Here is a 26745-nt window from a genome sequence, read left to right on the forward strand (position 1 = left end):
ATAAAGGCTACAGAAATGCTCATTATTCAGGAAAAAGTATTTGCACTGTTGTCCTGACGCAGGCCTCCAGATCATTATATTGTAGGAAACCTAGCAGAGACATTTGATTTGGTCTTTGCAAACGGGCTCTTTGTGAAATGGCTGAATAGGATCTGAGTTTGAAAGAAGTATGCATTTTTCCTTTGAGATTAGAAACAGTAATCCTAACAATTAGTTTTGGTTCTAATTTCCACTGCTTCCAACTATCAGAGAGTCAAACCTCTTTTTGTCTTTTTAATTGATGGGGATCTCACTATGTTCCCCAAGCTGGCCTCAAACTCATGGGCCCAAGCAATCCTTTGGCCTCAGCCTCCTCAGTAGCTGGAATTACAGGCACATGCCACCACTAGCTCCTTTTTTGCCCTTAAGAGTGTTCACAGCACTTGGTATAAATACTTACTAAGGATTATATAACCGTAAACCAGGAACATATACCAGCTTCACAGCTTACAAAGCACCATCATAGGCACTGTCTAATTTGATTTTTGGAACAATAATGAAGTTGGTAGAACAAGTTTTATTATGCATTTTGTTGGAAATTAAATAGGTTTGTCCAAGATCATAGTCAATCAGTATTAGGAAAATACTAGCTACGATTTATTGAGCATTTGCAATGTGCCAGGCTTAGGTGTAAATACTTTTACACTTATTGATTCATTTAATCCTCATGAAAACCCTGTGGTACTATCGTCTCCATTTTACAAATGGGAAAACAGAGGCACAAAGAGGTAAAGTTATTTGCTCAAGGAAGTAAACATGAACCTGCTTTGTATTGAGTCTTATTTATGTTGAATATTATAGAAATACCCAAATGTTTTTAATCCACTTCACTTAATCATTACATTACAATGTCTCTGAAAGTGTGACTAACCTAACCAGGTTCTTCATTCCATACCCTCTTTCTCCTTATTTGTTAAAGGAAAATTGACATGTCTGATATGATGGGAAGTTCTGAGTACTAAAGAATTAACATGGAGTGGTCTTAATGCTTTCATCACTTGAACCTGGCACTTGCTACGGTGTGACTTTTCCTCAATCTTTTTTCAGGCTCAGACAAATGACAGTGACTCTGATACTGAGTCTAAGAGGCAGGCCCAGAGATCCTCTGCTTCTGAGAGTGAGACAGATGACTCTGATGATGACAAGAAGCCAAAGCGCAGAGGGCGCCCCAGAAGCGTGCGGAAGGACCTCGTGGAGGGATTTACTGACGCGGAGATCCGAAGGTTGGTGGAGGCTCTGCTCTGGCTGGAGCTTGTTTGGAAGGGCATGCTGCAAGTCTTGGGTGATCAGATCCCTGACATTTATGACAGGGTAGGCAGAGGCTCATACCTACAAAAAAACCAAGAGAAGCTGAGTCATGCCCCAAATCTTCAGGATGATTCTTCCTTCTCCAAGGTTTTCCTCAGTTAAGATCTTTTTTGCTTGTTGCTCATCTGTTTTTGTTTCCCTCCTTTTCTCTGGTTATTCAGAACATTTTTACAAAGAACATTTAGCCATGGGGAGATAGTTGACATACATATCGGCAGACCTTTGTATCTGTATATTAAAGAAAATTAAAAATGGTACAAGTCAGACTGCCCTCACTACCTCTCCCCTCCCTGTCACGTCCGCTGCACATGCCAGTCCCATCAGTGTTAGTGCTGATATCAGTTTGGTTTATTACAAGTATGCATAGCATGTTGTTCAACAGCTTGCTTTTTTCCTCCACTTAAAATCAATTTCAGACATCTTTCATGTGAACTTCTTACACATTTGTTGATATCTGCCCTCCAAGAAAAAGATCTAAAATTGCTTTATCCAAAATATTTTTTTCTAGTTTCCATGTCATTTTTTTTTTTAAGGCTAAAGAAAATACAAAGTATGAATATAGTTAGCTTTAAGGCCCAATGCGTATTATAGTTATATTAAATAGTCCTTTAAGGTCAGTATATTTCAAACTGTGAGGTCTGTTTCCACCTAAATGTTACATCTGTTTTCTTCTTTCTTTGTTTAATTTGTTAGGGAAAAATGTAAATATATCCAAATATTGACAGAACATCCCCACCCTTGTACTTACTATCTCAACAATTCTGCATTTGTAGTCAGTCTTGTTTGTATACCCTACTTCCTCTTGCTCCCTACCCCCAATACTACTTTGAGAAAAATATGTTTTCTGCTGTTCGGTAGAAACTTCTATATCAATATTTATTAGGTATATTTGGTTTCATGTTGTTGATGTCTTTCATTTCTTCTTTTTCTGTCTAGTTCTATCCATTATTGAAAATGGGGTATTTACGTCTCTGTTATTGTTGTATTGTCTACGTGTTCCTTCAGTTCTGTCAGTTTCTGCTTCATGTGTTTTGGGACTTTGTTGGGTGTATCTAGTTTTATAATTGATGGGTCTTCTAGATGGATTGTCCTTTTTATTATTATGAAATGTCTGTCTTTGTGTAAGTCTATCAATACAGTTCTACAATTAATGTTTTATGTAGTTGTCTTTTAAAATCTATAGGAGAAGGAAAGAGTTACAAACAAAAATGCATGTATGCTGTCTTTATATTAACACCCTACAGGTGCTTTTATTTCTTTATGTGGGTTTCAGTTATTATTTAATGTCATTTCATATCTGCCCAAAGGACTTTCTTGTAGTATTTTCTTTTAGGGCAGGTCAGCTAGCAATGAATTTTTTATTTTTCTTTATCCAGCAATGTCTTAATTTCTTCTTCATTTTTAAAGGAAAGTCTTTTTTTTTCCTTTTCTTTTTTCTTTTTTTTTTCTGTTTCTCACACTGGATAATGTCGACTGGCCTATCTTCAAATTTGCCAAGTCTCTGTTCTGCTGGCTCACATCTGCTGTTAGAGCTGCTCTAGTGATTTTTTTCATTTCAGCTATTGTACTTTTCAACTCCAGAGTTTCTGTTTGGCTCTTTTTTTTCAAGAGACAGGGTCTCATCTCACTTTGTTGCAGAAGCTGATCTCAGATTCCTGGACTCAAGTTATCCTCTCACCTCAGCCTCCTGAAGTGCTGGGGTTACAGGTGTGAGCCACTGCACCTGGCCTCTTTTTTAAAATTTCTATTTCCTCTTGATATTTTCTAATTGGTGATATATCATTATCAGACTTTCTTTTTAATTCTTTAGGCATGGATTCCTGTAGTTCTTGTACATATTTATTATAGCTGATAAAGTTTTTTTTTTTTTTTTTTTTTGAGACAGAGTCTCACTTTGTTGCCCGGGCTAGAGTGAGTGCCGTGGCGTTAGCCTAGCTCACAGCAACCTCAAACTCCTGGGCTTAAGTGATCCTACTGCCTCAGCCTCCCGAGTAGCTGGGACTACAGGCATGTGCCGCCATGCCCGGCTAATTTTTTCTGTATATATTTTAGTTGGCCAGATCATTTCTTTCTATTTTTTTTAGTAGAGACAGGGTCTCGAACTCCTGACCTCGAGCGACCCACCCGCCTCGGCCTCCCAGAGTGCTAGAATTACAGGCGTGAGCCACCGCGCCCGGCCATAGCTGATAAAGTTTTAAGGTATCTTAATAAGTCTAGGTTCTGGACTTGCTCAGGGGGCAGTTTCTATTAACTGCCTTTTTTCCATGTGTATGCATCTTACTTTTTTGTGTTATGTATCCTGTAATTTTTTGTTGAAAACAGGACTTTTTTTTTGTTGAAAACTGGACATTTGAGCCAACTCTGGAAATAGAATTTCCCCTGCCAGCCGCAGTTAATTGTGTTTGCTGCTGCTGTTGCTATTTGCTTGTTTAGTGACTTTCCTGGACTAGTTCTTTGAAGTCTGCATTCTTTGTCATGTCATTTGCAGTCTGTATTCCTTTAGCTTAATGACCAGTTAATGACTGGACAGAAATTTCCTTAATTTTCTTAAATGCTTAGAGCCTGTAATTCTGCCAGCTTTTGTTGCAGAGCTTGGTGTGGATGTTGGGGCATGTTTCAATGCTCTGCAGGATACTACTCTGCCATAACCTTGCACAGGTCCTCTACAGAATCGAGAGGTTAGGACCTTCTCAGATCTTTCTGTGCATGTACACAGACCTACACATGTGTCAGAGAGTACCCTATGGACATCTTTTCCTTCCTTTTAAGTTTTGGTCAGCCTTTTGTTATCTTCAGTTGGTAATGTTGCCTCAGGCTGCTATTATGTTAAACCACCTTTGCATCTAATAGCTTTCCACCAATGAATTGTGGACAAGGCTGTTCACATAGAGTGAGTTCTGAGTTGGGTCAAATAAAGGCAAGCCTGAGAATGGAGCTCACAGAGTACTGTCAGGCAGGCCGAATCATTCTCTAGGGTTAGAGCTTTTGAGGAGCTCCAAACCTGTTCTTTCCCCTGCAGTGGGTGCTGGGCTGCTGGTTGGCACAGCGAAGGTGTTGGTTTTAAGGCTGTCATGGAGCTGGGGAGAAGAGGATGGGATAGCACAAGTTAGAAATTCCAGAGAGCTTGCTGTTTTTACTGAGCCATTTTCTTGAATAAATACCTCTTAGATGGTGCAAGCCTCTGGTTAATTTCCAGAGTTCCAACAAAGTTGATTTTGACAGTTTTTGCCAATGTTCTTATTGCTTTTATGGAGGAGATTTTCACAACTTCTTAATCCTCCATTCTGGAAGTGTTTCTCCTCCATAGTATTCTTTTTAAATAAATCCCAGACATCATATAGTTTAGACATAAAATATCTCAGGGTATATCAAGAAGGAGAACTGTGGAGTTAAGAATAATTCTCAGGGCCGGGCGCGGTGGCTCACGCCTGTAATTCTAGCCCTCTGGGAGGCCGAGGCGGGTGGATCGCTTGAGGTCAGGAGTTTGAGACCAGCCTGAGCGAGACCCCATCTCTACTAAAAATAGAAAGAAATTATCTGGCCAACTAAAAGTATATATAGAAAAAATTAGCTGGGCATGGTGGCGCATGCCTGTAGTCCCAGCTACTCGGGAGGCTGAGGCAGTAGGATCGCTTAAGCCCAGGAGTCTGAGGTTGCTGTGAGCTAGGCTGATGCCACGGCACTCACTCTAGCCCGGGCAACAAAGTGAGACTCTTTCTCAAAGAAAAAAAAAAAAAAATAATTCTCAGGTTTACTTTCAGATATAACACTTGCCTAATCCTTGTATCCATGCTATTCGTTTAATAGTCTTAGCTAATGTCATATTCAGCCCCACTTTCTTCTGTCACCACATTTTCTCATTTCCATGTTTTTCTCAGTATTTTTCCTTACACTGTTATATAATCAGATTATCATAGTAATTTGGCATATTACAGTGATGCCTTTGGTGTGTTGTGAAGTCTTAGTTTTTAGTGAAAGTGCTAGTGGTTAGCCTGTAGGACTGGGGAGAGGATGATGACACAGGGTTAGTAGTATAGCATGGTTTAGGGTAGAGACTTGTGGAAGGCTAGGTTGAATTTATTTATTTTACTTTGCCTCATTCCAAAAAGTATTTGAGACAAAGTTCTAAAAAATCTTATAGCTATATCATGGACCAGAAAATAATGAAAACGATTGTAATATGGAATTGAAAGTAACAGTAGTGGACTGAATAGGCTAATGAACTCTATTGGGGCTTTATCATAGTAGAGTTGTGGTTGAATCATTTATTACATATTGAACTCCATAAACTTGTACCTTCTAAAAAGAATATTAGAGCTAAGTTGCATTTCTCTGTTACGTCTAAACAGTTTTATGATCACTCACTGTGAATAAAGTTGATCTTTAATTTGAATAGATTGTTTTAAATTGAATAATTGTTTTAAATTGACTAGTTTCAAAGACATTCAGCACTTACTCATTTAGTGGTAGTTGCAAGATTTGGACCCAGTCTATTGGCAATGAAGTATTTTTTTCCCCATGTGTATGCATCATACTTTAGTGTGTGCGTGTCCCCCATGTTTTTTTTGTTAAAAACTGGACAGTTTAAGTAATATAATGTGCCAACATCACAGGATATGTTAGCATTAACATAACTAAAGTCTCTGTTTTTTAATGTATTTTACTGATCATATTCTCAGGTTCATCAAGGCTTATAAGAAGTTTGGTCTCCCTCTTGAACGGTAAGCTCAATATAATAGTTTATCTTCTTTTTCACTTGCATTATGTAGCAAATTCCTTTTTTGTTAACATTTTCCATTTAGAAGTAATGCTGGGAACATTTTTTTTTTTAAACAAACATTTATATATTGGGTATCTGTTTATGCATGTTCCTCCACAGAGGGGTGTCAAAGATGATAAAGACAGACCATCCATACAGAGATTTCTTTTTTTGAGGCAGGGTATCGCTCTGTTGCCCTGGCTAGCGTGATTGTAGCTCAGTGCAACCTCCAACTCCAGGCTTAAGTGATCCTACTACCTCAGCCTCCCAAGTAGCTGGGACTACGGGTGCACAGCACCATGCCCAGCTAATTTTTGTATTTTTTGTAGAGATGGGGACTTACTATGTTGCTTAGGCTGGTCTCAAACTCCTAGGCTCAAGCAATCCTCCCTCCTCAGCCTCCCAAAGTGCTGGGATTACGGGCGTGAACCACTGCGCCCAGCCATACGAAGATTTTACCTTAGTCAAGGAGATGAAGCAAGTGTATTTAAAACTATAGTAAAAAGAAATAATTTCCAGAAGAGATGTTCGGATAACTCCAGTTAAAAAGAATATGTGTGGTTACTATTTCCATTCTAGTTCTTAAATTTAATAATGTCAAAGGTAAAAGGCTCTTTATGATTTTATAATCTACTATTTAACAGGGTGTCATGAGGATTAAATAAAGCGCTTATATCACCTCGCTAATGTTAACTTCCACAAGGGTTAACTGTTGTTACCATTCTACAAACATTCAGAAAATGAATTCAGAAGTTGGATTTTAACAGAAGACTCTATATCAAGTAGTTCTGTATTTTGCTTTGTACAAAATCTAAATAGCACTGATTTAAAGAAAATACCAGGTTCTTTGCTCTTACTCCTGATAAACTTCCAGAGTGGATGAAAATGATAATCCTGTGTTTCTCCCTTTGTCCTCTCCATTTGGAGAGAAAGTGGTGAAGTGTAATAGGAGGCCGCAGCAAAACTGAGAAAGTCAGGCATATCTTTCAAGGACTATTGCTGACCACCCAGGGATAAACTGCCATTTAAGCCAATTACTGTAAAAACCAACAGGATGTGGAAAAGTGGGTTCGGCACCTTTTGACAGCCTGATTTTTAACCATTAGTATATCCATGTGCTTCATATGACTTGGAGATCAATTAACAGTATAGTAGGAGCAACTATTCTCTGCTTCTAGGAACATTGCAACGAATGAAAGTAGGCTGGAGAAAGGAAGCTCAGCACAAAGATGCAAACTCTAGTGCAAATGGTCTTCAGGCACTTAATGTGCTATCATTAGTAGACAAGCCCATTTATTTAATGAACAAAGTTTATTTTCCATATTTCTTTCCTGTTTTTTAGAATTACTTTGTTTTGTAGAATATTCCAAGGCATAATTCTTTACGATAGAAAATGGGTGTGTTAGCCCTCAGTCACTGTCCCAAGGGTTCTTGTTGGAGCCTTGGAATGAAAAATGAAGGAAGGCAGAGAAAAATGTCTTTGCAGGAGAAGCTTATATTGGACCTAGTGGTATCTTGTGATGTTTAGAAATGGGCACCAGGCCCTGAAGTGTCTCTGTATTTGTCTTTCCTCAGGCTGGAGTGCATAGCACGTGATGCTGAGCTGGTAGATAAGTCTGTGGCAGATCTGAAACGCCTGGGTGAACTGATTCACAACAGCTGTGTGTCAGCAATGCAGGAATATGAAGAACAGCTGAAAGAAAATGCCAGCGAGGGTAAGTCAACAAGTCTATTCGGTGAGCCTCCAAAACCTGGCACTTGTGGGCTGGGATTTCTGTTGCTAAAGGGATTTTTTAGGATGGACTTATATCCTATACACCTGCAGTCCCCAACCCCAGGGCTGCGGACCAGTACCAGTCCATGGCCTGTTGGGAACTGGGCCATATAGCAGGAGGTGCATAGTGGGCAAGTGAGTGAAGCTTCATCTATGTTTACAGGTGCTCCCCATGGCTGGCATCACCACATAAACTCCGCCCCCTGGCAGATCAGCAGCAGCATTAAATTCCCATAGGAGTGTGAACTCTACTGTAAACTGCGCATGCGAGGGATCTAGGCTGTGCTCTCCTTATGAGAATCTAATGCCTGGTGATTTGAGATAGAGCTGAGGTGGTGATGCTAGTGCTGGGGAGCAGCTGCAAATACAGATTATGATTAGCAGAGAGGTTTGACTGCATAATAAATGTAATATGCTCGAATCATCCCAAAACTATTTCCAGCTTTCCTGGTCCTTGGAGAAATTGCCTTCCATGACACTGGTCCCTGGTGCCAAAAAGTTTGGGGACCGCTGCTATACATGCCTAATGCTTTGAGATGTGTATTCTGAACTGCCTTTATGTGAGCTCAACATTCTAAGCTCCAACGATCTAGTCACAAACGAAGTTAATGTGCAGAAGGTGTAGGGTCATGTGCAAGATGAAATGGTTTCCTTTTTCGTTGTTACAGAACATTTAAATTGGTTTGAATGATGGACAGCTCTGTATTTTGGCTGCAAACAAGGGGCATTATAGACCACAAGCATCATTAGCTATGTTGGATATATATACACATATTGTGTGTTGTGACAAATGTAAAAGATTTAGAGACTTCATTGGAATAAATAAAATATTGGATAAATATTGTGAACATTTTTGTTGCATTGAGATTTCATGCTGCTAGAATTTGTTATAATTAGATTGGACGTGCAGTGTGTTTTCTCTTAGACACCAGAAAGTGTTTTGCCTGTCGTGTGTGATCTCTCTATAAGCAGGAGGTGTGGGAATGCTTGTGAGGAGAGAGCTCTGAAGTAGTTATTGGTGCAGGACACCTCATAGTGAACCTCAAAGAAACGAGGGTGTTGTCATTCCAGTTCCCCGGACTGTGGTTTATCTGTGCCATTTCCCCCGTTCTTTTGTCACGCTTCGCTACGCTAGGTAAGGCCCTTTGGAGGTTTTGTTGAGTGATGGTTAAGTGTTCAGGCTCTGGAGACAGCCAGTTATAAGTTTTATCCCCCTTCTTTGCAAAATAGAGTAATAGTATCTACCTCAAAGGGTTTGGATGATTAATTGAATAATTCCGTACTTGTGAGGTATTTGGCATAGTGTCTGGCCTGCAGTGTTAGCTATTATTAAGTACAGAAGTGAAATTTATGTTTTGGAATTTTCTTTTTAAGGATATTGAAATTAACAGAATTAAAAAATATCTTAGGTATAGTCAAAACTTATTTTAAGATGTCTTTTTTGTAAAAGAAACTTAAGTGGTTTGGACAGTGATATGACTTTGTGCTTTTGTAGCATCCAGAGTACACCCAAAAGTAGACTTGAAATTTAATGTATAATGTTTTTTCTTTGTAATTGTTTTGAATAAGCAATACGTTTACATGGCTCAAAACTGAAAACCATATATCCCTATTATTTCGTATCTTTTTGGAGAAATGAATAAACGTTTTTTCCCTTTTAAACACAGTAACATAGCATCCACACTGCCTCTGTATTTTGCCTTTTCCATTGAAAAGTATATTTTGGAGATACTTCCTTATAACAGTTCCCTTCCTCCCCACATCCATTCCTCTCTTTTTTGTGCATGCCCACATTCCGGATCTGGCTGATTGCTTTCTCCTCCTGTATTTTTTAACTTGCTTCCCCTACATCTGTATTTCCTATAAGTTGGTATTTAGCATATTCTGAGTCCAGGCTTACATTTCCAGAGCAAATATAAGAGTATTGATACCCTTTTCTCTTAGGCTGAAATTTTTGTTCCCTCCCAAAAAACGTTAACATAATTATGTATTTGCTTACCTTACATGTTTCCAAATACCAATATTAATCTTACTGTTAGCAATAAGATGCTCCAATGCAAAGTTTTATTTCTTTGCATTTCTTTTTGTCCTTAGAATACATCCCACTAACAATGTACAATCAAAATATTATATGTTAAAACTGTTTGAAGTTAATCTTTTGTCTGTGTGATTATGCCACCAACTTCAAACACACTTAGATTCTTTTGTTGTTTTTATTTATTTTCAGTTTTTAGCAATTGCTTTTCTCATTTTGAGTTTAACTTTTTTTAAAAAAATCATGTCAAACATTTACATGGTTCAAAGTCAAAACTATAGAAGAAGGAGAATCTTGATTTCCTCCCTGGTCTCCAGCCCTGTTCTCTTCCTCCCCCAGCAGGTCACCATTTCTATTAGTTTTGAGTTCATCTTTCCATTGTTTGTTTTTTTATAATTTAAGCATGTGTACATACGTCTTTTCACCTTTATACAGAAGAGAACATACATCTGTTCTGCACCTGCTTATTTTTCACATCTGAGATCACTCCATATCATTATTTAGAGATAATCTTTCTTCCTTTTACAATTGCACAATAGTCCACCTTATAGATAGATGCCACTTCATACTTTTTTGTTCCCTAGTATTGAATAATTGGGTTGTTTTCAGTCTTTTGTCATTATAAATAAAACCACAATGACTAATGGTCTAATGAATATACCATATCATATCTCTGCCAGCATATCTTTGGGATAGGTTTCTAGAAGTGGGATTGCTGGGTCCTAGGGAAAATGCATATATATACTTTGCTTCGATATTGCCAAACTCTCCTGCATAAGTCTGGTGCCATTTATATAACCACCAGCAGTGTTGGTTGGTACCTGTTTACAAGTCTTATAGATATATTGTTAAATGTTTGGATTTTTGCCAATCTGATAGGTGAGAAATGGTATCTCATTTTTCCTTTAATGAACAAGGTTGTGCATCTCTTTTAAGTTCTGTTTGCATTTTGTTTTCTATGAACTGTTCGTATACTCTGCCCATTTTCTATTGAGAGGCATTTTTCTTCTTTCAAACAAGTGGTATTATCTCATGGATTTCAAATTGGACTCTTGGGCCGGGCGCCGTGGCTCACGCCTGTAATCCTAGCACTCTGGGAGGCCGAGGCGGGCGGATTGTTTGACAGGAGTTCCAGACCAGCCTGAGCAAGAGCGAGACCCCGTCTCTACTAAAAATAGAAAGAAATTATATGGACAGCTAAAAAATATATATAGAAAAAAAGATTAGCCGGGCATGATGGTGCATGCCTGTAGTCCCAGCTAACTCGGGAGACTGAGGTAGGAGGATTGCTTGAGTCCAGGCGTTTGAGGTTGCTGTGAGCTAGGCTGACGCCACGGCACTCACTCTAGCCCGGGCAACAGAGCGAGACTCTGTCTCAAAAAAAAAAAAAAAAAAAAAAAAAAATTGGACTCTTGTTAGAGTGACAGGGTTTCATTTTTACTTCTAAGATTATTTTAACTTGAAATTTGGGTTAGGGTAGCCTTCTTATGCCCTCCCTTTGTTCATCATTTCAAATATGTTAGACGTTAACTTGATCTCATACTTTCTCAGTCACGGTGTTACAAAGATCAAGTAGGAATCATCTTTAAAACACTTGTTTTTTTGAACTCTGCTAATGGGATAGGTAGGAAAACAAAAGGGAAAAACTTAAACCTTAATATTAAACCTTTAGAATCTTCTTTTATTAACTTTATTACTTTTAGAACCAAAGTATTATAAAACAAACAGGAAGATTAAAATACATTATAACGCTAGTGTATTAAAAAATTCTAAGTCTTAACTGTTGAAGGTTATTTTACAAGCATTAACTGAGGAAAATATTTGTCTTATACTATATCTTTGAACTACCAGTGAAAGCTGGAGATGTATACTGAGAGTTTAGGGTTTGGTGATAACATGTTTTCTTTGGAACTTCAGCAAATTTTCATTTTTCTAATGTGAAATTGGTATTCTTTAGGGAAAGGACCAGGGAAAAGGAGAGGTCCAACAATCAAGATATCTGGAGTTCAGGTTAATGTGAAATCTATTATCCAGCATGAAGAAGAGTTTGAGATGCTGCATAAATCTATCCCTGTGGACCCAGAAGAAAAAAAAAAGTGAGTGTATTTTGTGTACACTCATTGGGTGGTTGTGCCATAAGAAAATAGATTTGAAATTACAGTTATGTGTATTCATGTAGTGTTTACACTGTCTATTCTTTAACATATCAGAAAGGCTCCTCTTCTAATGTCTTGTTTTAAAAATTCCTTTAGATATTGCTTAACCTGTCGTGTCAAAGCTGCACATTTTGATGTAGAGTGGGGAGTGGAGGATGATTCTCGCCTGTTGCTGGGAATTTATGAACATGGCTATGGAAACTGGGAGTTAATTAAAACCGATCCAGAGCTTAAATTAACTGACAAAGTAAGTAACTCTGCCAGAAATTTCTAGATGATTTGTTATATACTATTTTTATATTGATCACTTATTTCTAACTGGTTTTTGGGGGGGCATCAATTTGGAAATTAGTACAGTAGTAAGTTCCTGGGATTTCTTTATCCTTGGAAATGTTTCCGTCTTTAGCGGACTGTGGCACTGTTTGACAGATGAAAATAAAGGGAAAGATAATAGCCATGTGAAATTTTGGGGAAATTATAGGAGAAATCCTAAAATTCTAATATGTATTATAGGTGAAATCTCATTACAACAAATACCAGAGACATTTATGAATAATAAAAACATTCCTTGGCCTTAGCTGTTGGCCCTTTGTTTAAAAGTACATTTGAAACAACCGTATTTTAGTTCTACTCATAAAGAATGAATGTCACCTTGGTATTTTTTGTAATGGAATTAAACATTGGCTGTTCTCCCACAAAGTTGAGCCTCCCACTCTGTCTGTTGAAAATAGCAAGGCCATAGTTAGAGCTATAAGCAAGGAAAGCTGACTGGCTAAAATTTTTTTTAGGATTTGCTCCATATTGTGCTCCTGGCAGGGCTTTTCCTGGCACATCCAACAATGCTCATCCCATCTGGGTTTTAGGAGGGTGACAGCACCCTGCCATAAGCACTGAGACCAAATCCAGCCTGGCCTGAGAGATCCAACTGTGGTAGCAGGAATTGAATTACCATGTCCTGGCATAGCTCAGTGCTCTCCAGCAATGCTCTAAGAAGCATTTTCAATCTAAAACGAAGCTTTAACCTAGCTCCAGGGATTCCCTGCTCCTGGAAGGAGGAAATCCACGACGGCTGGGATGCTCTAGCAGATGAAGCCACAAGCCCCTCCTACCTGAGTTGTTCTACCCTGTTAACAGCACAGGTAGGAGCCATTGGGAGAGCTGGATTTCTCCATCCCATTTTGTAAAATGAGAACAGCTCGTGAGGGATTCTCAGTGACTGGGAGCCATGGACATGAGATAGGATCTGAGGCTATATTCTGGGTGGTAGGGGTGGGAAAGGACTGTACTCAGTTCTTTGTTGTCTCTGTTTATCTTGATCCACTAACCGGGCTATGGGTGGTGGTGGGTGTTCTCTTCCTTTCTTGTTGAAGATTCTGCCCGTGGAGACAGATAAAAAGCCCCAGGGGAAGCAGCTGCAGACCCGAGCGGACTACTTGCTGAAGCTGCTCAGGAAGGGTCTGGAGAAGAAGGGGACTGTAACAGGTGGGGAAGAGGTGAGTATGCTGCCAGCTGGGTGTTCTTCAAGCGGCTGAGGGTACAACCATACAGTGTTAGGTAGCAAAAGAGAAACCCTCCGTGGGCGCTGCATAGAATGTCACCTCATGGGCAGATGTTGCTTTTGAGGTTCCAGTGATGATGGTTTGGCAATAATAGAAATGTTCATCTAAGATCTCAACAGCTTGGCAACTTTTTTACAAAACCTTTTTCCTCAAATGTTGCCTCAACATAATCCTGATCTTTCTCCAGTGCCACTAGTCCAGATGTACTGTTATTGCCACTTTGTCCTGCTTCCTCAGTTTTGGAATATAGCTCCAGGTACTGTATTGAATACCAGTGGGTTTGCCTATTGTTATATCTAACTCTGGACTACTCGTAATAGTGGTTCCCAGGGATAAAATGGACAGTTGGAATCCACAGTTAATTCAGAAACTGGACTTCATTTATGATTACTTCACTTGCTCAGTGAAAAATGCCAACTAAGTTCCAGATGAACTCATCTGAGCTTTATCTCCTTTTATTTACCCAACTTAGTTCAGTTCAGGCCTAGAAAGTGGGAATCACATTTAGGATACAGGTTACATCCTATACTAGGCAGCCTTTGTGTGTGCATGTTCTTTAAGTGCTCTTATAGCTATTTCCTTTTTAAAAAGAAAAAAATTATTTATTTGTTTTTTGTAGAAATGGGGTGTTTTGCTCTGTTGCCCAGGCTGAAGTGCAGTGGTGCTGTCATAGCTCACTGTAAACTCAAACTCCTGGACTCAAATGATCCTCCCACCTTAGCCTCCTAAAGTGCTGGGATTACAGGCATGAGACACCATGTCTGGTCTTGCAGCTAATTCATTTGTATTAATTTCTCTGTATTATCATAAATAAAACAGACTTTAAGAAAAAAATCATTATAATTCCACGCCCTGTTTCTTCTCAGGTGATAGTGACATAAGTAGTGTCATTTTTCAGATAACAGGTTGAGAATGTCATGTATTATGCATTAGGCTCTGGAGAGACAGGTTAGATCATGTTTATACATGCTTTAAATAATGGTATCATATTTGATTAAGTAAACACTATTTTAACTTTTTCCTTATTTTTAGATAAAGGTTGCTTCCAGATTTTTAATGTTATTGTTATCTTTGATATATTTATTTGTATCTTTGTACACAGACTGTTTTCTGTTTTTTGAATTATATCTTTAGGATGAATTCTAAAAAATGGAAACAGTAGGTACAAGAAATATGGACGTTATAATGTAGGCTGTGTATAATACCTACAGTTTTGTTTTGGTTTGGTTTTTTTTCAGGTAAAATTGTTTGCACTCTTTATTTCCTCTGATTTTTCTTGTTTGAATTATATGGGTGCTTTTGGTTCAAAAAGTCATCATGTTATTTGCTCATGCTTCTCAGGAACTAGATTTACAGTTTTATCATTTTCTTTCCCTTTCCAGGCCAAATTAAAGAAGCGGAAGCCTCGAGTAAAGAAGGAAAACAAAGCGCCCAGGCTGAAAGATGAGCATGGAATTGAGTTTTCATCTCCTAGACATTCAGATAATCCATCAGAAGAGGGAGAAGTAAAGGTATGAGGCCAGATTTCAGTGGAGGGTTATTTTTATTTTAGTTATGTTTATTGTATGAACTGGAATAAAATAATTTGAGATGTGTTTGATTTACATGTAGAGTAGATGACAATAGAATACTTATATCTTTGCTTAATCTGTCAGAGAGGAATGTAAGTTTGTTCATTTAAATCAGCAATTGCAAATTCATGCATAATGGAGGTAGATGAAGGGAGCTATGAAAACTTTAATGATACATGGCAGTTGACACTTAGCCTCACTGTTGGGAATGATAGGGATTGGTGTGGACTGTGGTTAACCAGAGAGCTCGTGCTATGTAAAGGGGGCAGCTGTTTTGGAGTTAAGTTAATTATTGGGCCAAACCAAACTCCTGTGCGTTGAGTTTGGCCCAAGCCGGGCAGTTTGTAACCTCAGGTCTAAGTAAAGTAAAAAGTAAATTGGTATCACTCAGTGTGCTGTTTCAGTGAGTGACAACTTCATGAGATTTCTTATAGTGTAATTATACTTTGAAATTAGCCCCGGCTGGGCGTGGTGGCTCACGCCTGTAATCCTAGCACTCTGGGAGGCTGAGGTGGGAGGATTGTTTGAGCTCAGGAGTTTGAGACTAGGCTAAGCAAGAGCGAGATCCTGTCTCTTCTAAAAGTAGAAAGAAACTATATGGACAGCTAAAAATATATATAGAAAAATTAGCTGGGCATGGTGGCGCATGCCTGTAGTCCCAGCTACTCGGAAGGCTGAGGCAGGAGGATGGCTTGAGCCCAGGAGTTTGAGGTTGCTCTGAGCTAGGCTGACGCCATGGCACTCTAGCCTGGGCAACAGAGTGAGACTCTGTCTCAAAAAAAAAGAAATTAGCCCCAAGAGAGTCAGCAATGGCCCAGGAACTAGCATGGGTTTGAGTTTTATTCTGGTAGCAATGAGAAGCCATTAGAAGGTTTTAAACAGAAATGAATTGATCAACTTACTTTCATTATTTGCTGAAGTCCTATTCGTATTAAATTTATATTTTTAAAAGCTAAAATCTTTTTGTTAAATGGACTACTTCTAAATCAAATGTTCAAATGCTGGCAACCTCACCACTTACCAGCCGACTGTGTTACAGGTATGTACACAGTTTTTGCATCTGTGAAATGGGAATGGTGATGCCTATGTTGAAAGGTTGCCATGAGAATTAAATGAGAGGATATAAGTAAAGAGCACCTGCCTTTACAGTCTTAACTCGTTATTCTTAGAGAGCCTCTCATTGTGTGAGTGAGTTTTTTAAGGCCGTATGGTTGAAAACGAGCTTCACAGTGATGAACCACTGGGGGCAGTGCTGCTCCCCCCCCAAAGTGATTGAGTAAGTATAAAATTCATGGCCCTATTTGTTTCCTAGGATGATGGCTTAGAAAAAAGTCCTATGAAGAAAAAACAAAAGAAGAAAGAGAACAAGGAGAACAAGGAGAAACAAATGAGTTCTAGGAAAGACAAAGAAGGGGACAAGGAAAGGAAGAAGTCAAAAGATAAGAAAGAGAAGGTATTGCTGCCATTCTATTCATGGAGATAGACACAGCCTTTGAGATTCCCCTTTTGGGTTTAGAAATAGAATGGGGTTTGAGGGCCATGGAATAATTGTCTTTTTATGGGTATAGGTAAGAAGGAAGGGTGGGGCTTTTGGAGGGATGCCTGTACCCCTCCTTGCAGAAAGAGAGGAATATGCAAGTTTGGGGTATTCTTTGAAATAGAAGGCCTTTTCTTATCTTTTACTACATATTTCAGGGGAGTTGTTTCAATGAGATAGGACAGGTGAGAGAAATCTGCTTTTACAGGTAACTGCTTGAAATATGTTCTCATATTCATATTAGAAGAGCATAATCCACAAATGAATCTGAATATTTGAAAGGTTTAGGAGTCAAAACAAATATTATTAAGAGCTATTGGAGTATAAATGGATGAAAAGCCCTGCTATTATAGAATCTTTATGTTGTGGGTTTTGTGAAGTTCTTTCCAAACCACAGTATTGGTACAGTGTTGCATGTATGCTCGCTGATCTCTGAACAAAATATTTTGCAGTTAATCCTTTAATCATTGCCAAAACATAGAAACAAATAACTGCTGTAATTCCAGTGTCCAGTAATAACTCTAGTAGATTTCTTGATTTTAGTACCTTTGAAATGTCTCTTATACATATACGTATAAAGATAAAAATCATATTAGGCTGTTTGGATAGCCTTTTCTCCTCACTTAGTAGTATATCACAACTTTCCAAGTGAATAAATAAACGTTAAAATCATTTTTAGTAGATGGGGAGGATTCTGTTTGGCTATAAACATATTGGAAGCAATTTAAATCTCCTATATTGAAATGCTTTCCAATTTTTAAAGCTAATAAACTATATTGTGACAAATACGTGTGCATTCGTGCTCCTGCAGAAAGACATTCTCTTGTTAATGTAAACTACTTAAAAGCACAAAGAACAATTTAGCAAACATCTATTTATCTTCTGCCCAGATATTACAATTGTTGACATTTTTTCATGGTTATTTCAAGTGGCTTTTTTGGGTGTGGGGGTGCAGGTGCCTGTTGTATTTTGTGAACATATTGCTGGTGCTATTGAGCTCTCTCCCATGTCATTACTTCTTCCTCATGTCATTACCCTTCCACTTTTCTCCTCCTCATAACCACTGCTCTGAAGTAGGTTTGAAACTTTCCTATTCATGTTTTTATACTTGTACTACATTTTACAGTATATATACATATTGTATAACCATAAACAAAGCATAGTATATGCTTTAAAATGTTTGTACATGAAATCCTTATATATTCTGCAACGTTTCATTCAATGTAATTTTGAGATTTATCCATGTTGATTCATATAGATTTCAGCGACAATAATTTATTTAATACAAATTCCTAGATCAATGGGTAAGCTGTTACTAAAAGTTGCTACGTGATACTCCGGAAGAGTTCTGCCAGTTTACAATCTTAGCCTCTTGATGATATTTTTGTGGATTTTATGGATGAGGGAAGAGAAGCCCAAAAATAGCATTGATGAAATTGATTTAAAATTGGATACATTTAGAGACAGAAATGGGAATCATGTATAAGCTGTTAATCACGTAGGCTTGTCTTCATGATGTCTCAGGGCTTTATTTTGCCTTTTTTTTTTTTTTTTTAAATAAACTCAGGCCCTGTTTACCCACTGCAACATAGGTAAGAAGTCCAGATTGCAAGGCAGGATTGCACAAATGACAATGACTCCTTGTAACTCTTTTTTAAAAGCCTAAAGGTGGTGATGCCAAATCTTCGAGTAAATCAAAGCGATCTCAGGGTCCTGTCCATATTACAGCAGGAAGTGAACCTGTCCCTATTGGAGAAGATGAGGATGATGATCTGGACCAGGAGACATTCAGCATAGTAAGTCTTGAAATTGAGGGACGCCAGTGTCTGCAGCTCTGGTGCTTGCTGTGGTCTGCCTTTTATAGGTCCAGCCGCAGAGCTTCAGTTGATCTAAGCATTAGCACATTACTTTGGAAATACATTGCTTATAACATCTGAAGACCGTGTGCTCTGAAACAGGCTAGCAAGAAGAGGTTTTCTTACTTGTTTTCTAGTGAGGAAGAAGTCTGGGGACTAGATTTCATGTCTTGTGCTCCCAGTTAGAAAGGCTATAGGGGTCCTTAGAGGCATTTGGCAAACAAGTGTTCACTGAGTGAACATTTATTGAATCTTTTATGTGTGCCAGCTCCCAGAGTTTAATTGTTTCTATCATTGTAGACTTTACATTTGGGTAGGGGAGATAGTCGGATAACTATGCAAATCATTTGGTGCTACTGTGACGGGGGTATGGAGGAGAGAAATTGCCTATCGTGTTGATCCTGTGAGAAGGGGATTTGATCTAGTCAAGGAGTGCCAAGAAGGCTTGTTTAAGGAAGTGATGTTTGAATTGAGTTCTGAAGGAAGAGTAAAAGTAACAGTAGAGGGGAGGGCAGAGCATAGCAAGGCCAGGCAACAGCACACACAAAGGCTGAGTGGCAGTTGCATGTGTGCAGATTTGAGGAGGTGCAGAAGGCTGCCGCGGGTAGAGTGGTGAGAGCCAGGGCATGGTCTGGCACGGGAGGAGGTGGGTCCCGGTTGGGGGAGTTAGAGCCGTGGTGGGTGTGCTGTATCATATGTGCTTCCATGCTGTGTGCCAAGAGCTAAGACATGGTCTAGGAAATGTGGCCCTGTTTGCTCATACCAGATTGGCAGGGCGGTGGGGAACGAGTGCATGGACCAGGGCCTGATGGTGTTTAATACAGTCCAGTATATCCTAAAGGCCCTTATGCCCTTGCTGGGCTACGTGTATAGATTTCACTGTGCTATACTCCACGGTACCCTCCCCCACCTCTCTGTTGTCTCTTCTTTCCCCCATACTGACACAATTCAGTGCGCCGGAACAGCTCAATCAGGCTGAAAGAAAAGCTGTCTTCTTCTGAAGCTGAAAATACTCCTGTCCTTTGGCAGCAAAGGGTAGAATGTTGACCCTGTCCTGTGACCTCTCTCTTTTGATCTCTTTCTCTGGGTTATCTAAGACCTGTACACATATGTATATGTTTATTTCTTTTTTCTTTATCTCAGTTTTCTTCTCATTTCTGCCTGTGAGCTTCTCTGAGGGCAAGTATGTTTTATATAAAATCCATTTAGATACTAGAAATATATCAATAAATGTAAGTTGAGTAAATGAATAAATTAATTACATAGTCTGCTATTTGATCTGTTTCCTGATTCTTTCTTAGCTCAGTGCTTACGAGAGGAAGTAATATCCAATACTTTTATGGCACCATACCATTTTAAAAATGTTCTTACAAATATACTCATTTAATCTTGTATTTTTATGATGAAATTTTTTAAAAATACAGAAAAATTTCAGGACAGGACTGTAATAGGCATTGATAAAGATACCATGAAGCCTTGTCAAATCTGAATTTTTTAAGACCCAAAATACAAAATTGAAGCCTTTGGTGTTCTTCTGTCTAAACCCATCCTTTTTCCTAAGTCCCAGAAGTAACCACAGTTCTGAATTCAATTTTTATGCTTAAATGTAGTTTTATAGTTTTACTACTTAATGTCTGTAAAGATGGTAAAAGGTCACATAAACAGCCAGGCACTGTTTTATATGTAGTTTCTCCACAACAATCCTGTGAGGTAGGTTATTGTGTTTCCATTTTACATATTAAAATGTGTGATGGGAGTGAAGCAACTTGTCCTATGTCACACAGCTAAGACAGAGCAGAGTTTTGACCCAGGCAATTTGGCATGAGAGCGTGAGTCCTTGACCACTGTGCACGCAGCCTCGCCTCCCTTGTGTCCATAAGCAACACAGAGTATCGATTTCCATGTTTAAAACTATGTAGGTGGTGTACTTGTGAATCCTGTAACTTGCTCTTTCTCCTTCAGTATTCACGTTTTTGAGATTTATCCATGTTGATAATTGTGGCTCTGTTTTAAATGCTTCGTTACTCTGCTTTATGACTTCCACAACTCATTCTTTCTCTTATTGACGGACATTGGGATTTTTCAAAATGTGTACGATGACAAATTTTTACCAATCTGAGGGTTATAAAATACTGACTGGTGGTGTAGTTGAACATTTATTTTCATATTTATTAGGCATTCATGTTTCCAGTGAATTGCCTGTTCATATCATTCATATCCTTTGCTTAGTTTGAGTAATTTGTCTTTCTTACCTTTTCTATAGGAATCCTTTATACATTCCTGATCCTAATCTTTTATTTTTTATAGCCATTACATATATCTTTCAGTTTGTAGTATATCATTTTATTTTGTGTCCTTTCTAAAAATTGACGTGTAACACTGAAAAATGCACAGATCATGAGTATGTAGCTGTAGGAAATTACCACAAAATGATGGGAATCTGTAGGGTTTTTTTTCATTATTCTGAAATTTCATTATTACGTGTCTTACTTAGTTCATTGTGCCAGATACTCAGCGGCTGACAAACCATGTCCTACAGTTCTGAGAAATTTTCTTGAATTATTTTGTAGTAATTTTCTCTTCTCTAAGTTCTCAGTTTTATCTTTTTTTTTATTTGTTGGTTTTTTGAGACGGAGTCTCACTTTGTTGCCCAGGCTAGAGTGAGTGCTGTGGCGTCAGCCTAGCTCACAGCAACCTCACACTCCTGGGTTTATGGGCTTAAGCGATCCTCTGCCTCAGCCTCCCGAGTAGCAGGGACTACAGGCATGTGCCACCATGTGTGGCTAATTTTTTTTTTTCTAGATATATATATATTTTTATTTTTTAGTTGTCCAGATAATTTTATTTCTATTTTTAGTAGAGACGGGGTCTGGCTCAGGCTGGTCTCGAACTCCTGACCTCGAGCGATCCACCCGCCTCGGCCTCCCAGAGGGCTAGGATTACAGGCGTGAGCCACCGCGCCCGGCCCTCAGTTTTATCTTTATCTTTATGGAAGTCCTTGTTTTTGGATGTCAGAGTCTGGATATTGGTCCCTAATTTTTTCTTTTTTAATTTTCCATTTCTTCTTTTCACTCTACTTTCTGGGGGATTTTCTCAACTTTATTTCACATTATTACTTTTGAGTTTTTCATTTCTCTTGTCATGTTTTATTTCCACACTCTTTTCTCCCCTATGGTTCTCTGCATGCTTTTATAATTCTCTTTGTTTTCTGTTGTTCATGTTACAGACTTTATCTCTCAGATGGCTTTGGTAATCCTCAGTTGTCATTTCATATTTAAGAGTGGGTGACTGAACATCTGACTGGAAGCTCTGAACCGTGTGGGTAGGGATTGAGCCACTTTGAAAGTTTTCAATGTAGAGTGATCTAGCTGGGCTGAGTCATTGGGAAACTTCCAATGGATAGTCACCATCTTCATGTTCTTCCTCTGGGGTCGTCAGATTTTGTGAAGAATCGCTCAATCTCCTGACTGGAGGGTGAGGCCTAGTTCTGTTCATTCTAGCATCTGAGAGGCAGAGGACTGGGCAGTGGCTCATCTAGTATGCATGTGTCCGTACAACCCTGTTTTCAGTGTGGTGGACTTGCCCCTCAGTGATGCCTGTGTAGCCCTGCTCAGAGGCCCTTCTTTTATCCTCGCTGAAGAATAAGCTTTCATGTCCATTGCTGGGTGGAGTTAGAGATCTGGCTGGCTGTCACGAATCTGGGTATCTGCTACTTTTTTTTTTTTTTGATACAGAGTCTTGCTTTGTTGCCCGGGCTAGAGTGAGTGCCGTAGCGTCAGCCTAGCTCACAGCTCAAACTCCTGGGCTTAAACAATCCTACTGCCTCAGCCTCCCGAGTAGCTGGGACTACAGGCATGTGCCACCATGCCCAGCTAATTTTTTCTATATGTATTTTAGTTGGCCAGATCATTTCTTTCTATTTTTAGTAGTAGAGACGGGGTCTTGCTCTTGCTCAGTCTGGTCTCGAACTCCTGACCTCGAGCGATCCACCCGCCTCGGCCTCCAAGAGTGCTAGGATTACAGGCGTGAGCCACTGCGCCCAGCCTCTGCTACTTCTTAAGCAGCCTTTAAACCAATTTTTATTTTAGCTCTCATCCCCAGTTCCAGAGACACCTTCCTTTGGGGGAATTTTGCAGTATACATCAGGTTGGTTCTTAGCTCTCCCCACCGCTGGCTAAGGATCTTAGGTCTATTAAGGCATTTCCCATGCCACCAGGATTTCGTTGCTGTTGTTTTCTCTCTCATTTTCCCTGTCTTTGTGGGATTATCCCTTTTAAAGACAGTCCCTTTAATGTTTTAGTGTGGTTGGCGAAGAAGAGAAAATGATTCTTGTGTTCTGTTTACCATCTTTATCTTGGAAGCCTTTCCCTTTATTTTAGGCCTAAAGGATTTGTAAATTTTTATTTGTTTTTTGTTTTGTTGTTGTTATTGTTGTTCTTTTTGTTTTTGGAGACAGTGTCTCACTGTGGTGCCCCAGTTACAGTGCAGTGGCATCATCATAGCTCACTGCAACCTCCAACTTCTGGGCTCCAGCAGTCCTCCTGCCTCAGCCTCCTGAGTAGCTGGGACTACAGGTGCATGCCACCACACCTGGCTAACTTTTCTATTTTTTGTAGAGATGGGGTCTCACTCTTGGCTCAGGCTAGAGGATTTGTAAGTATCTTATCCTTCGTTTTTAGATAGTTTTTGGTGGGAGGTTTTTAGGTTAGGTCTGTAGGAATGCTCCTCATTTAATCTTCATAATGACCTTGTGAGGCATGATCATACTCCTTTTGCAGATGAAGAAACAGCATTTAAAGAGGTTAAGTAGGGCGAAAAGAGGTCATCGTATAACTCTAAGCAATGGTGCTGGCACTTGCACCTCAGGGTTCTTGACTCTGATTCTTGTTCCACTGTACTGGCTTCACCTCGTCCTCTCTAGCAGTTATATGGCATGAGGGTGGTTGTGTTTTCTCTGATGTGGGAATTTAGGGCACAGTAAGCAAACAAGAAGACTTCGTTCCTGCAGGTGGTTTATGTCTCTACTCTCTTGGCCTGTTGCAGTGTAAGGAGAGGATGAGGCCCGTGAAAAAGGCACTGAAACAGCTGGACAAACCTGACAAGGGACTAAATGTGCAAGAACAGCTGGAACACACCCGAAACTGCCTGCTGAAAATTGGAGACCGGATAGCCGAGTGCCTTAAAGCCTATTCAGACCAGGAGCACATCAAACTGTGGAGGAGGTAACCACTTTGGCCTTGAATCTGCCCAGTTTGAGTTGACAGAGTGTGTGGGTGGATTCTGTTTTTGTTGAATGAAAGGTAGCATAGCCACCTGAAAAAAATCTTCTCCCCAACAAACATCATTTATTGGCAGCATATCTGCAGGGTTCAACTTCCTTTTCCTGAAATAGGCCATTCCACTGTGAGACCACCCTTTGGAAAGGGGTAGGATGATGTCATTAATGTATTTTATAAAAGAGAGATAATGATACTGAATTCGCTGGCCTAGTCTCCGAAATAAATTCTCTTGAAACCTGTATGGGAGAGAAATCATCTCGTCTTAATTACTGTACTCACTTTAGGTTGATGATACTCAGATGTTACTATATGTAATACAACTAATTGCTTGGTTCTATACGAGCACATGTGGTAAAACAAGGGTTAAAACCACAGGAACCATGAGTTCTCTATTCTTATTTCCTTCTTTAATAATTAAAGTAGTAATTTGCATTGATGTAGTTAATCTAGAAATTCAGTAAGGCATCATGATTTATAAATAAATGTTCATTTATATATTCACCTGTGATATTTTAAGAAAACATACCTGGAAATTCTAAAAGACATTTGTAACGTTAAGTCTCCTTTCATAAACCAGTCACCTTGAATTATCTTTGTATAGTATGTCTGATCTCAGTGGATTGGTTTTTAAGTGAAAAACAGATGTAAGAAAACTTCTGTCATGATGCTATCTATAGCATGCTTCACACCCACAAATGAAAGATCTAATTTTTGAAATGTTATTTCTTTTCCACTTGACCCTGTTACCAACTTCTTCCTTTAGTGATCACATCTGGTTTTCTTTTTAATTGATTTAATGCTGATTTAGAAGACAGCAACAGGTCATCCTATTGCATAGATTGCTAGACTTGTGTTTAAATGTGCAGTCACTGTGATCTTGGCTAGTCCTAATTCATACAAAAGTCCTTGACCTTTAAGTGTTGAAAAACAGTACAAGGTAAGACTCCTGAGAAACCGTTCATCATGAAATGGTAAATGCAAGACCAAGTGTAGCAAACGGAAGCATATGCAGAAGAGTAGTCAGGGAGGGAGGTCTTTGGAGAGGTAGGCAGGTACACTTGAACTGAACATAGACAAGCAGAGTAGAATTACTTAGATGAACAGAGTTCTCAGGCTTCAGCAAAGCCTTGAAAGTGAGACAGACAGGGAACTGGGAGGTGTTTAGCATTTAAAGGCAGTTTGTTAAGCAGACTGAAGCCCTTTGAAGGTGAATGGCTTTCTACCCGACGCAGTAGGTTTACTTGTTAGAGACCCTACACAGGTGTTCTGTCCCTGGCATGGCTTGGTGTGGTGAAACTGCCCATTAGAAAGTTTGACAGGATATGAGACTCTTCTTCTGACTTACTGTGACTACCTATACCTCCTCTTTCTAAACACCTGTTTTATCATATCATTCCCCTTTTGTATAATAATGCCATGTTAGGGTGAGTGGAATGGAATTGGAGGGAAGGAATCACTGAGAATTTTAAGGAAGAAGTGACAGGCCTTGGTGGTAACAACTGAGAGAAAAGAGGGGCAGAGCACAAAGATGACCAACCAAATGTAGGTTTTTACCTGGAAGAGGTGGTGGGGATGAGAAATTGACTGACAGAGTCTAGAAAGTGGGGAAGGTGGAGGGAAACATTTAGGACTAGAGCCAGAGTCCTAATAACCACGGATAGAAATTTGGTCAAATTCTTTTGACAGAAACATAAGAAGACATATAGTAAGTCCTCAGATAATGTTTCCTTTAATGTTGTTTTGTTATAATGTTAATGAGAACCATAAATTGGTTTTGTTATACATTGTTTTGCTTAAAGTTACACTTTCCAAGAACCTGTCAATGACTTTAAGTGAGGACTTACTGTATTATTGACGCAAAGACCTGAAAGAATACTTCTGTAACTTAATTTCTATACTTGGAGAATATTTCACAGCAAAATTCAATAGCCTGCCATCCATAAAGAGAATAAAAAGTGATTTTTTAATTCTATAATTCATCAGAAGTTTAATTTTTTTTTAAAGGAACCTGTGGATTTTTGTTTCCAAGTTTACAGAATTTGATGCTCGAAAACTACATAAGTTATACAAGATGGCTCATAAGAAAAGATCTCAAGAAGAGGAGGTAAAATACAAATTTAATCTTAGTTTATACAAACAAATAAAAACCAATTCCACAGAAAAATTCCTTAATTATTGTTCTTTTCCTGGGGAAGGTGGTCTTAGGATCCTGGGTGGTTGTTGGTGCCAGAAAGGTCACTGGTTCTTTGCCTTTACATTACAGATGGAGGCACAGGTCCAAGGGGGTGAAGAAAGCTACTACAGGTCACAAAGAGTGTGGGCTGCAGTCCGTAGCATATCCTGTCTAGTACAGTGTGCTCCTTCACTGTATTAGCGGTTTGGTTTCTCAGCTTACTCTATTAGTAGTCAAACAGTAAGACCAGATGGGTAAAATAGTCAGTGCTTGGGGACCAAACTGTTAAAATTCTGACAAAGAGTTGTCACCCTGTGTTCTATGTCCTGGAATCATTTATTCACCAGATCTTTCTTCTGGTGCACATATCTTACAGTAGCTTATAAATGTGGCTCCTAATACGTAACAGGATTGTGGGCACAAAATACTTTTTTTGTTCTTTCTGGGCCAGGTACTTGGTGTCCTTGCAGCTTTTGTATGTAGTTGGAACTACTCATTTAAAGAAGGAAACACGAGAAGGTGCTGAGAAGTGGCCTTTCCTTTTTTGGAGGAGGGGGATGAGTGCAGAAGTGACTTGGAGGATGCTCAGAGGCAGTGTCACTGGTGCAGGCACCCCATTTGCAGATGCTGACTTGCCTTCAGACATTTAGGGCCAGTCTATGAACATTTAATACCACCTCCACTCACAGGAAGGGGAGA

General features: G+C 39.2%; 1 protein-coding gene across 4 annotated transcripts in view; it reads left to right on the forward strand.

The window, feature by feature from the left end:
- Positions 1 to 26745, forward strand: part of CHD2 (chromodomain helicase DNA binding protein 2) — a 186769-nt gene that overhangs the window by 145641 nt on the left and 14383 nt on the right. For all 4 annotated transcript variants that reach the window (XM_045561456.1, XM_045561454.1, XM_045561457.1 and 1 more), the window contains 11 exons: positions 1087 to 1262; positions 6027 to 6068; positions 7682 to 7821; positions 11873 to 12011; positions 12168 to 12318; positions 13442 to 13564; positions 15013 to 15141; positions 16514 to 16654; positions 18400 to 18534; positions 23638 to 23816; positions 25878 to 25977. In XM_045561456.1, the coding sequence (XP_045417412.1) occupies positions 1087 to 1262; positions 6027 to 6068; positions 7682 to 7821; positions 11873 to 12011; positions 12168 to 12318; positions 13442 to 13564; positions 15013 to 15141; positions 16514 to 16654; positions 18400 to 18534; positions 23638 to 23816; positions 25878 to 25977 (1455 nt within the window). The remainder of the gene's footprint in view (positions 1 to 1086; positions 1263 to 6026; positions 6069 to 7681; positions 7822 to 11872; positions 12012 to 12167; positions 12319 to 13441; positions 13565 to 15012; positions 15142 to 16513; positions 16655 to 18399; positions 18535 to 23637; positions 23817 to 25877; positions 25978 to 26745) is intronic.

The sequence above is a fragment of the Lemur catta genome, chromosome 9, assembly GCF_020740605.2.
Source record: "Lemur catta isolate mLemCat1 chromosome 9, mLemCat1.pri, whole genome shotgun sequence".
Classification (NCBI taxonomy): Eukaryota; Metazoa; Chordata; class Mammalia; order Primates; family Lemuridae; genus Lemur; species Lemur catta.